This window comes from Siphateles boraxobius, unplaced genomic scaffold (genome assembly GCF_051911475.1).
Source record: "Siphateles boraxobius isolate OS27281-9 unplaced genomic scaffold, OSU_SipBor_1 12, whole genome shotgun sequence".
In the NCBI taxonomy this organism is placed as follows: domain Eukaryota; kingdom Metazoa; phylum Chordata; class Actinopteri; order Cypriniformes; family Leuciscidae; genus Siphateles; species Siphateles boraxobius.
The window spans coordinates 28,962,171-28,974,811 of NW_027508722.1; the positions used below are offsets into that span (position 1 = coordinate 28,962,171).

At 35.4% G+C, this 12,641-nt stretch overlaps 1 protein-coding gene across 12 annotated transcripts in view; it reads left to right on the forward strand.

The window, feature by feature from the left end:
* Window positions 1–12,641, forward strand: part of thrap3a (thyroid hormone receptor associated protein 3a) — a 56,805-nt gene that overhangs the window by 33,003 nt on the left and 11,161 nt on the right. For 10 of the 12 annotated variants that reach the window (XM_077217865.1, XM_077217857.1, XM_077217863.1 and 7 more), the window contains one exon: window positions 11,868–12,017. In XM_077217865.1, the coding sequence (XP_077073980.1) occupies window positions 11,896–12,017 (122 nt within the window). In that variant the 5' untranslated portion in view covers window positions 11,868–11,895. Of the gene's footprint in view, window positions 1–2,842; window positions 3,237–11,867; window positions 12,018–12,641 lie in introns of those variants that run through there. The other 2 variants (XM_077217856.1, XM_077217862.1) reach the window with 1 other exon arrangement.

The window sequence follows — 12,641 nt, forward strand, 5'->3', positions numbered from 1 at the left end:
CACAGACACAGACCCATTTTGTGCATTTGTGACTGAAGACGCACAACAAAAAACAATGGGACCTAGTGTATTTCTGTGTTGGCTATCACACCAACCTGATGTAACAGTTAACAGATGGTCAGAAATGCTATAAAAGCCACAATCATGAAAACACTGGCAAAGGAAGACTGTAACAAATCAAAATGTGCTGGAAAAACAACGTGGGCGCAAAAGCTCTCTTCCTCCCTAAATGCTATGTCCATTGAGGTGTTGTAAAATATCTCTGCTGGTCATTGTTAAGGACAGTATTGAATCACACAGATTTAATAGTTATCATATGTTTCAGACAGCTGAAAGGAAGGAAGTGAAATCAATTGGTTTTGATCTCTGCTGAGTCACAAGCAAACCCATTTAGGTTTTATAATATATTAGTTAAACTAATACCTTTGGTGCTTATTCAGTAAAAAGATTCAGTAAAAACTGTGAGTCGACAGCTCAAGGGAAGTCTTCATTTGTAAATGTTGTGTGCACCCAAAAATATTTTTAGCACTAGATCATCACAAGTGTCAAAACTAAATTGACAGCATGAACTTAATCAAACACTGTCTGTTTGCGTAGTAAAAAGCATTGCCTAATATGATAATGAATGGTCATCTATATACAAAGTAGGTGTCAGTGAGAGAGCATTCTCTGTCCCATCTTAAAGGTGCTCTAAGCGATTGTGGGTGACATCACTTCTTGTTGACGTTCGAAGTATAGTCAAACAAAACGGAGGCTAGATAGACCCTCCATCCTCCTCATCCGTGCACAAACCCCCAAACCCCACCCCCAAATCCTTCTTGTCGGTAATTGGCTGGAACGGTTTGTTATTTTTCGTGGTGCGGGTTAGCCCAGTTTTTTTTGTTGCCGTTTGTGGAGCCTGGGGTGTCTGCAGAGACCGCATTTTTTTACAGTGTTCAGAGGACAGGCAGCTAGTGGATAGTGAAGAGATGTTTGCTGTATGTGAACTATTTTGGCCTAAAAAATGCTTGACATCCCTTAGAGCAACTTTAAATAAGGCCAATTCACACCCAACACATTCCCTTAAAATGTGGCTGGCTAAAGAGGTTGGGAAAACTGGCCTAAACTTAATTTAATATAAGTCACAAGTCAAATTAATATTAATATTTAAAAGACATGGTAAATTGTCTTTTAAATGGCAGACTTTCCATTTGAAAACAAAAGAAAATTTGCTAGAACAAATTTGCTGCTATTTGTTCAAAAAATATCTCACAATTTGTGCATCCATATTTGCTTTGAGTATAGTCAATTCAGTATAGTCAAATATAGTAAGTTCATCAGTTAACTTTTCATCATGAACAAACAAATAAGACTATTTTGTTGTAGTTTTCTCTTTTGATTGAATGTGATCATCTGTTGAAAATGAAGGACCACACATCATGGTTTGGTTGGATTTACTCCTCTAAACACACATGGCTAAATATTTCCTATGCAAAAGTAAACCTAGGAGTAAGAGGGTTTGGCACAACCCTTGGACTCCACATAATGTTTATTTCCTGAATTTACTGTTAAGATGAATGACACAAAGAATTCTCATAAGAAGAAAGGTAATGTTAATAATAAGAATAAATAATGCACTTCATGGCTGGCATTGTTATTCATTGTTTTTTCAGCTGTTCAGTCATGATATCAATTCATCTTGATTTCTCTCCTATAGGTGGGAGGGAGTGTATAAACGGTAAGTAATTGGTTTAATATTATGTTATAATATTAGGTCACATGTTAAGACATGGCAGGTCAACAGCAACAGTTGACCTTGACATGATATGAGATTATCTATAGTCAAATTATCACTACACCACTTTCATGAAACCAAAAGATTTTCATTTCTTTTTACAGATTTTCTTTTTGCATGGCATTTCAAGCACCCTTGTAAAATGTGTGCAAAAATATTTTCCTGCAAATTGTATCAATTTGTAGTCAATAACTTAATTGTTAAACATTTAATTTAGGTAATTCAATTCAAACAAGCATTTTTCTGTTTATTTTATATGAATTACACCGCATTCATATATTGTCTAATTTTCTACATTTCAAGTTAGTATTTTTTAAGTATTTTTACATTTATTTCAAAATAATGTCTAAAGTCAGTAATAATTTGAACATATTTTATTTGTGAACTGATTATTCAGTTCAGCTGTCATCAAGCTCTGTAAACACAGACATGAAAATGTAGCGTAGGCTACCTTTAATTTCACCAAGATGATTGCTCACTAAAAAAAACCACAGTCATCGTGTTATCATGAAATTAAATTTTAAATTTTGATTTTGACGTGACATAAAGCGGTGATATCTAAGTGGTGAGTAGTTTACTTACTTTTAAATGAGTCTTCCTATTAAAGGTGCTCTAAGCGAAAACACACGTTTTTTTAGGCCAAAACATTTTTGTCACATCCAGCAAACATCTCCTCACTATCCACTAGCTGCCTATCCCCTGAACACACTGTAAAAAAACGCGGTCTCTGCAGTCACCCCAGGCTCTAAAAACGGCATTTATATATGATGTATACACTATTTAGTGTCACATTTTATAATATTTTAGTTTTTATATTTTTGTAATATGGATTATTTTCACTTTAAATTCTTTGAGGAGGCACTTTTAGGAGCTTTGTGTGTGTGTGTGTGTGTGTGTGTGTGTGTGTGTGTGTGTGTGTGTGTGTGTGTGTGTTTTTAAATAATGCTAACAATAACAAAAAGATCTTGTGTAAAGCTGAAAAAGCGCGCCTGTTCCTTTAACTCATCTAGGGGCGTGGCTAGCTGTCAGCCCTAATTTGATTGACAGGAGAATGCATGAGAGAAATTTGACTCGCGCCTGTAGTATCCACGCTGCACCGCACACACCCCCCAGACTGTGACTCTGAGCACATAAAGCTGCTTTACATCATTTGACTTGAATAGTTTACCGTATTCACGTGTGACGAGTTTGGTTACGACTTAAAATGACACGTTTGTCATTCGGAATTAAAATATAATCATAACGTTTGTTTGTAACATAGCCTACAAGTAACAGCGTTTTGAATGCGGATACTTCAGATGACGCGAACTGGATATTGCCGTCTTTGATGTGAGGATGATTTAAATAGTTAGTTACTTTGCGCATAACGATTTTTTCCTCAAAACGAAAGGAAACCGTTTCATTGACCTGTAACATTTGACATTAGCGGAATCTTCCCATCCTGGACTAAATCGAATAATAGGTGAGTGTTTTTAAAGAAACTTTACAATAGAAAAGAAACAGGCGACAAAATTGACCCTGGTTGCTTCTTCAACACGTAAGACCTTTCACGAAGTGTCTGTCATATTGTGTAATTCATGATGACAGTGGTTGCCACAGTTTTATCGTTGTAACTCAGTAACTCACTAGTAAATTCTAAAAGAGTATCATGGTAAATGTTTGTAAACGAAAACAGTTTGATTGTATCACAGTTACATTATTTATTATAACATCATATTCAAAGATATAAACAGGCAAATCGTGAATGATGTAAGAATTTAAAGAAATAAAAACAATAGTTCCACACATTATGTTCTGAATATTTGGAATACAAATTGAAACCATTAGTTTACAATCAGCTGCATTAGCTACTTTGTCAGTATTTCATCTCTGGTGTTAGTTGTGATCCATTTGCCTTTATTCCTTGTGCAATGGCTTCAATTATTTAACTGTTCATTTTGTACTGCACAATTGTATTGAGTGTGTGTCATTATAGAAATGCTTAGACAGTATATGTTTATCATCCTTCATCCATTATTTGGGAAAGTGTTCAAGGGGAAATGGGTTTGTTTTAAATGAATGATGAATGAGTGATTGATGTGTGATAAATCAGATCTTACATTGTAGTGCCATACCATGTGTTACACATTTCTTTGACTAATCTAGAATCTATTCAAGCACAACTTGTGTTTGGATTTGTACATTGTGGAAGACTATCCAGTTGCATTTGGCTGCGTGAAGCATGCTCTTGGAACAATAACAGGTCAACCTCTTGCCCTTTCAGTAGCTCACTATGTTTCATTTGGAAACTTTGGTCAGTCAGTTTTAAAAAAAATAATTTGTCAAATATACTACAACAATATCTGTGTTATCATTAAACCTTGTTCTACATGAGATATTTTACGTAATTCTCATAAGACTAAAATAGAGAAGACCTTCATCTGATGAGTTCCCTTGTGAAATCAACAGATGCAGTGATGACAGTAAGATGAGACACAAGTCATCACAAAACGAGCCATGTGTTAAAAGCTCATCATTGTTATTAAAAAAATTGTTATCTATCTATGTACATACATGCACATACTGTATATTCACATCACATACACTCAAATCTTTGAATGAAATTAAGAATGTTCACGCTACTCTTTTCTGTTCAGTGAATGGGGAGATGACTTTTTACAACTAAAAGTCAGTAAATAATGACAGGATTTCCATTTTTGGAGCATCTATCCCTTGCTTTGTGAAGCTGCAACTCATTGCAATCAAAAAGTATAAAGCTCTAAAGTTCGTATGATGTCTCGCAACAGACCCCTATTTCATTTATTAATAGACTTGCTTAAGAGATTGATTCGAAACTCCACAATCAATCAAATGTTTACCTCAGAAGCTGTAGGCTCCAAAAGTCATGCATCTGTAAACTTCAAAGAGGTTTTCACACATATGTGTAGTCTCTGGAAGAATGGCAGTTGCTGGGGCTGTTGATAAGTGGCTCTTTTGCTTCATTGGCTAATGCAGATAACAAATGGGATTTTGGTGCTGTTGGTGTCACATCTGTGGTCTCACTGATAAAGCAGCTGATTGAGTGTTGGGAACATATTGCGGTCGTGTTGGGTTGCACCATTGTTTAAGTAAACTTTTCCCCCTTAATCGAACAGGTGAGAAGGTCCAAATGCAGCTGTCACTGATGTGTGTGCACGTATGTGGTTGTAATGACAGCACAAGGGCATGACCAACAGAGATGTTTGACACAAACATTTTTAGCTATCAAATCCGTTTGATTAGGCTGGAACACACTCTACTCCCATATAGACAATTGGACACGTAAATGCTTTATTGATCCTCTCAGGAAAATTGAGGGTTACGAAACAGCTGCTCTATGATGCTATGCTTTAAAATTAATCCCTCAGACTTTCTTAACCCCTTTAACGATGCCTTCATTATAATAAATGTGTTATGACCTGACTCCTCCACCCTTATGAGTCAACAGACCCCATTTGCAGAAGGGAAGCATAATGTTTACAGATGAAAGTGTCAGGTGACATGTTATCTTCTTGTGATCTCTATTTAAAGCCTTTGAAACTAACTTTGCCAATCTTCAAAAACAGGTGCTAAGAATGGAAAAAGGTCCATGTGTTTTTAAAATAAGTCTCTTATGCTCAACAAGGGTGAATTTATTTGTTTAAAAATACAGTAAAAGCAGTAATATTGTGAAATAATTAATACTTGTTTTCTATTTTAATATATTTTAAAATGCGTTTTATTCCTGTGATGGCAAAGATGATTTTTTTGGTAGCCATTACTCCAGTGTTCAGTGTTACATCAATAAATATTCATTTTTATTATCAATGTTGATATTCTATATATATATATATATATATATATATATATATATATATATATATATATATATATTCATTTTGCTGCCTAATATTTTTGTGGAAACCCTGATACACTACCATTCAAACGTTTGGAGTAAGCAAGATTAAAAAAAATAATGATTTTATTTAAATGGAAAACAATTACAGTAAAGACATTTTTATAATGTCTTATTATGAAAGATTTGTATTTGTATTGAACTTTATATTCATTAAAGAATCCTGGAAACAAATGTATCACATTTCCACAAAAACATTAAGCAGCTAAATCTGTTTTCAACATTGTTAATAAAAAACAAATGATGATATTAATAATTGATAAAAAATAAGCACCAAATCAGCATATTAAAATGATTTCTGAAGGATCATGTGACGCTAAAGCCTGGAGTAATGATGCTGAAAATTCAGCTTTGTCATCACAGGAATAAATTACATTTTAAAATGTATTGAAATAGAAAAGTTCTTTTAAATTGTAATAATATTTCACAAAATTACTGTTTTTACTGTATTTTTGATAAATACAGCCTTGGTGAGCATAAGAGACTAATAAAAACATTTAAAAATGATTTATTCCAAACTTTTGACTGGAATGTAGCTATAAATACTTTTGACATTCATTTAATGGTTAAACTTTGGAGGATATACCCGTAGAAGTAACGTAGTTTAGAAACTTTGCACAGTAAGCCAAACGTCTGGATGTCTAGAGGCTGCAGGAAATTATGGACTGCTGGCCAAAACCAACAAGCAGTCAAAAGGAATAAAAAAAGACTTTAAGTAAATTTCGGTCTGTGTTTACTAAAACAGCAGCACAGATCTATTCAGACTATCATGCTATGCACAAAGATACCACACTGAATTGTAGCTTAAGCATTCAGTTTGCAATTTCCTGTGTGTAAAGCTACTTCTGATGAGCCTCAAAAAAGAAACGCTCACAGATAACTTTTCGGGAGTGCCGGGATGAATTGCACGTCACGTCATACATAGGATTACCAGAAAAATACCAGTTAATCTTGAGGCTTGTTTATTTGCTAGCAGAGCCAAGAGAAAGCCTAGGATGTCATGCAATGCAAAAAGGGCCATTCACACCAAGAATGATAACTATAATAATTATTACCATAAAGTTTTAAAAAACACTCTAACTCTAAAAGCATTGCACAATCCACATCACAACCTTAACAATAACAACACAAAGAAAACAATATTGTTTGAATCACTTTTATTGTGATTTTTTTCCATTAGTAAAGTCCAACCGGGTTTTAAAGAGCTTGAGCTGGAAATGTTGTGGATGCTAATATACGTAGTTATTATCATTAGTTATCGTTCTTGGTGTTAACTGAACTTTTTTTATGCATATGTTTGAAATCCTTATGTCAACAGTCATAATGAATCAGTTAAGTGACAACTATTTGGTTGCAATGCGTCATTTACCGCTTTCTGTGGCACATGACACAGTAAACAAATAGTTTATGGTGTCGTAGTTATATGTCGTAGTTTATGGTGTCGTAGCAAATTTGGCAAATAAATTTAGACTGGACTCTGGATTTGAATCTATGTATAGTAACTTTAATTAACCCTCTGGGGACTAAGCTCTTTTTGGTCCGTTTTCTCTATTTTTACATTTGGGCTTATAAACTATATGTAATGGAGATGGAACACTATGTGTTTGGTATCTATGGATTCAGAAGACCCTAATCTAACATAAGCACGCATGTAATATGTTTATGAAGGAAGTATGAGTGAAAATTTATAATAAACTAGAGAATTTCAAAAACGGAAATTCGATTTTTGGCATTTATTTCTGAAAATCACACATCACATAACAATAGTGAACAGTTTTTGAACAAAACATATATTTGTCAAAGCCTTTGCTTGACAGACATGTGTAATTGTTAAATAAAATGTGTAAAGAACAATGAAAATTTTAACTTTATTTACAAATAGTCCCAGGCGTTTTACTTAGGAATGCTTAGAATTTTCTAAGCAATGCTTTCTCCCCGTCACTCTCCAGTAAGCTTGTTCTACCTAAATCGTTTACTGCTTGCCATCATAAAAGTGTTAAAACAATAAATAATGCTATAATTGTATGTGTATATTATAATTGTTCTGTCTCTCTCTCATATCTCTGTGCGCTCTCGCTCCGTAAAGCCTTGTTTATACTCAACGCGTCCCTTAGCTTTCTGTCGTCTCTGCTACTCAACGCTGTTTGTGTAATAGTATATAGTACCACCCCTTGCACGGCTACAGAGTCCTCCGATTTGCTAGAATACGTCATAGTAACCTTGCTCTGATTGGGTAAGAAAAATATTCACAATTTTTCCATTGGTTGTTGCTTGTGAATCTGCCAAACAACATCGATTTCATTGGCCTTTGACGTAGTGGTATTGTGCAACAAGGAAGTGTGTATACAAGCCGGGTAAGTTTGTTATCACTGTTTTCAGAGGAATCTGAGGAAGACGGCAAAAAAGACAGCACATCTCTATCATTAATACTTTTTAAGATAATTACACATTTGTAAAAGTATGCCATTTTGGGCGGTACCGCCCAATCCGTCCCCAGAGGGTTAATAGTACTACGTTTTAACATTCATACCGTTCCTTCTTTTATTGTTGTTGTTCCAACACAGATCTGTTATGTACATTTGTGCATCCATGATTAAGGTCATGACAGGTATGATGACAAGCAGTCAAGATCCAGTTTATAATATGGATATTTACATCCATCACTGTCAACTCAAAAGCTCTCTCTTTATCTCTGGTGCAAGTCTATTTTGAGCCAGTGTTGTCTCTCTTTGATCACCAGTGTTCCCTATGGTAAAAATCAAAGTGTGAGTCCAGCTAAACAGTTGAGGGCATTTGTGGAGGGTAAACATGATGGACAATAGACAGAATCACCTTTCAACACCTCTTTAAATACATTGGGGATAACATTAAAGAGCCAGTAAATCACTCTCGCCTTCATGCTAATGTGGTGTCACTTTACATCTGTCCTGCCAAACCTGTACCGTTTCCTCCCTTTTGTCCACGTCAGTAGACTTAACACACAAGGTGTGTATTTAAATCTCTTGGGCTTGAAGAATGTCTGAAGTGTATATTTTTTCAGTGTTTAGATACCGTTTGTTACTCGATTGCCCCTGTCATTGTTTTACCCATTAGTTTTGGTACAGAAATTACACACTGCACCTTTAAAGATTGCATAAACTGTTTTAGCGCTCTAAAATATTTTACTCTTATTGGTCAATTGCGACATTCAGTCAAGTCAAGTCACCGTAAATTTTATAGCTTTTTCTAACAATATAGATTGTTTCAAAGCAGCTTTACAGTGGTGATAGGAAATTAAAGAAACATATTGGTTTGGCTTTACAGCAGCTCTAGAATAAAGTTATTGTCCAGCTAAAGTTAGTTTTGATTGATTCACTTCCGTTGCAAAGATCATTAGTTATCAACTTAAGGGCCGTTAACGCGACACCGTTCTAACAGAAAGCCCTTAATGTGCTCCGGCCTGCTCATTTGCACGACAACATTTACATGTGCCTGGTGGCTTGAGAACGCAAACCCTGAAATAGGTTCCAAGGTGCAGGCGTCAAATAATTTTTAACAAAATAAAAGTTATCTCCGCGCAAACTTCAAAAATGCAGAAATGTGAAGACGCCGATGGTGTTTACATGCGTATTACATGTTCAGTCTAGGTATGCGCATTTAATATGTGCCCAGGTGTGTAGTCTTTCTCTATACAAATTTACCTCAAGAACTATCTGTCTGGCATTAAAAATTCATAATACAGAAACATTTGTATCGCTTCCACGTGTCCATTTGAACCGGAATTATATTGACAATGTTTTATCGGTACAGAGGTAAAGGGAAGGAGGCTTTCACATGGGAAGGAGGCCTTCAGCACTCTGATATTTCCTAACCGAATGCAACAGTGCCTGTCCACTTTTACAGATGCCTTGATTTCGGAAGTGTTTTTCCTATACCCATTTTCCCATATCGATTTTTAAAAAGTATTTGTTTAAGAGGAGTTTTAAGCCTTGAATCAAACCAGCCAGCTACGAGGTGAATTACAACATTACAAACATTGATTGGCGAAAAAGTATTTGAAAACCATAAAAGACAAAGGTACAAGACTGTGTACTTAAAGGGATAGTTCACCCAAAAATGAAAATTCTGTCAGTATTTACTCACCCTCATGTTGTTCCAACCCCGTAAGACCTTCATTCATCTTCGGAACACGAATTAAGATATTTTTGATGAAATCTGAGAGCTGGATCATTCCTCCATACTCCTTCATAGGCTTCAAAAGGATTGAAACTTGCCGGCCTCGAAAAGTTATTAAAGACATCATTAAAATAGTCCAAGTGACTACAGTGGCTCAATCTTAAGTTTATCAAACGACGAGAATACTTTTTGTGCGCAAAAACAAACAAAAATAACGACTTTATTTCAACTATACATTTCCTTCTCTATTGGCCTCTAGTCAGTTAACTTAGTGTAATAGCGTAGAGCTACGTCACACGTGGGCTCACTATTGGCCTACGCTGGTCATGTTGGTGATGCGTGTGACGTACAACAACAGAAGCTCTACGCTTTTACACTAGTGAACTGACTCGAGGCCCACAGAGAAGGACATTAATAGTTGAAATAAAGTCGTTATTTTTGTTTGTTTTTGTGCACAAAAAGTATTCTCGTCGTTTGATAAACTTAAGATTGAGCCACTGTAGTCACTTGGACTATTTTAACGATGTCTGTAATAACTTTTCGGGGCCTGCAAGTTCAATCCCTCAAGAAGCCTATGGAGGAGTATGGAGGAGTGATCCAGCTCTCAGATTTCATCAAAAATATCTTAATTCATGTTCCGAAGATGAACGAAGGTCTTACGGGGCTGGAACAACATGAGGGCGAGTAATTATTATATACACCCATTTTTGGGTGAACCAACACTTTAAAGTCGGTATAAAACGGAAGTTTCGATGTAATATTGTTGTGTCGTTCATCTTATTCTTTTGCACGCTGTAATGATAATTTTTTTCTTGGCAGAAACATAAAAATAATATATAGGAGGTATTAGGTGAGATGATTGATTCAAATCAGTAATGTCCAAGTATTTATTTATTTGTTGAGTAGCTGTGCAATAAGCAGGATAATGTACAGTTAGCTAGTATTATTGCAAAATAAACCGATTGCAAATTATTGTTTACAATAATGAATGATGACTGTTGATTATCTTTCACTCACATAAACTTTAAAGGTATAGTTCACCCAAAAATGAAAATTAACCCATGATTTACTCACTCTGAAGCCATCCTTATGTATATGACATGTGTATATGACATTCTTCTTTCAGATGAATCTAATCGTAGTTATATTAAAAAATGTCCTGGCTTCCAAGCTGTATAATGGGAGTCAATGGGTATATTTTTTTGGAAGTCTATCAAGCACATCCATCCATGATAAAAGTGCTCTGGCAGGTTAATAAAGTATCTAGGTGTTTGTTTGAACCACAAGAGGTGTCAAAGCTTACGCTACGTCATGCACTATGGTCATACATCGTCTAGTGTTACTCTTTTGGCGTAAGTGGACTTGCGTACGCCCGTCTGCCGGAAGCTAGTTATTTTAGTCGATAAAGTTTTAAATATGGATATTTTTCTTACACGAACACATCGCTTCACTTCAGAAGACGTTTATTAACCTGCCAGAGCCGTTTCGAGCATTTTTATCATGGATGGATGCGCTTTGATGAACTTCCAAAAAAAATGTACCCATTGACTCCCATTATACAGCTTGGAAGAGCCAGGACATTTTTTAATATAACTCCGATTGTATTTATATGAAAGAAGAATGTCATATACACTTAGGATGGCTTCAGGGTGAGTAAATGATGGGCTAATCAGTCAAAATCATTTTTGGGTGAACTATCCCTTTAAGAACAGGCCTGTAGAATGATGTTTGCTCCTATTTCTCAATTAATTCCTGCTGTGCCTTTAAACAAACCTTTAGTGTTTTAGCCTGACAAACTGTGATTTAGAGATATGTAAACTTTAATACTGCCCAGCCAAACCTTCTTAATGTCCGGGAGAGTGGGGATTTACAAAATGTTTTTAAAGTTCAGCCCTTGTAACTCTGTATAAGCACAATTTTTTCCTAGCTATTTTGCTGAAATGATAATAATAATAATAACGATTAATGATTAGTAACTTATTTTTTAGTAATTTGCTGGTCTGAATGCTTTTCCTTTTGTTACAGGCACATATGAGAGAGACCACAAACAACAATGTCTAAGACACAAAAATCAGAGTCCAGGTCTCGCTCTCGATCGGCCTCCAGATCAAGATCCCATTCTTATTCCCGCTCCCGCTCCAGCTCCAGATCTAGATCAAGAAAGCGCAGATATGGGTAAGTGTCCATTATGATAAATTAAAAAGCATCTACTGGCTTTGTTCATTAGTATGGTATGCAAAATATACTGCCAATTAAAAATAAGACAGTCACACTTTACTGCACAGTACAAAGCTGGTATGTGGGATGAAGGGGAGTTGGTTTCGATATTTGATTTCAGTTTTGAGTCCGATTTTTCAGTTTTCAGTTTCAGTCATCACTTTCAGTGACGTGTTGTGTATTTTAGTACATAAGAGAATGAATAGGAAAGAAGGGTCATTTTGTAAGATTCATAAGAGGAAAAACTAATGAAATTATCACTTAAAAACTAATCAGCTGTGTAATCATTTCCATTTTACTGACTATTGAGTCAGTTCATGATAATTCATTTAGCCTCTTTTTCTGTCTTGCAATCAGGCCCAGATGGAATCAGTACACAATTCTACGTAAATGAACGCAGAAAATTTTGCTTCAAAATCTGTCTGGGTCTGCTTTTAATCTTGTGCTTAATGAACAATGAATTTTAACTACTCATTCTGACCATACTACAATGCACAAATCTAAACACAATAAGGCTTACTGTGTCTTGACAGAAGTGCTTAAGGATTGAGTTGGTTGGAAAACTGTTAACTTCTCACTTTG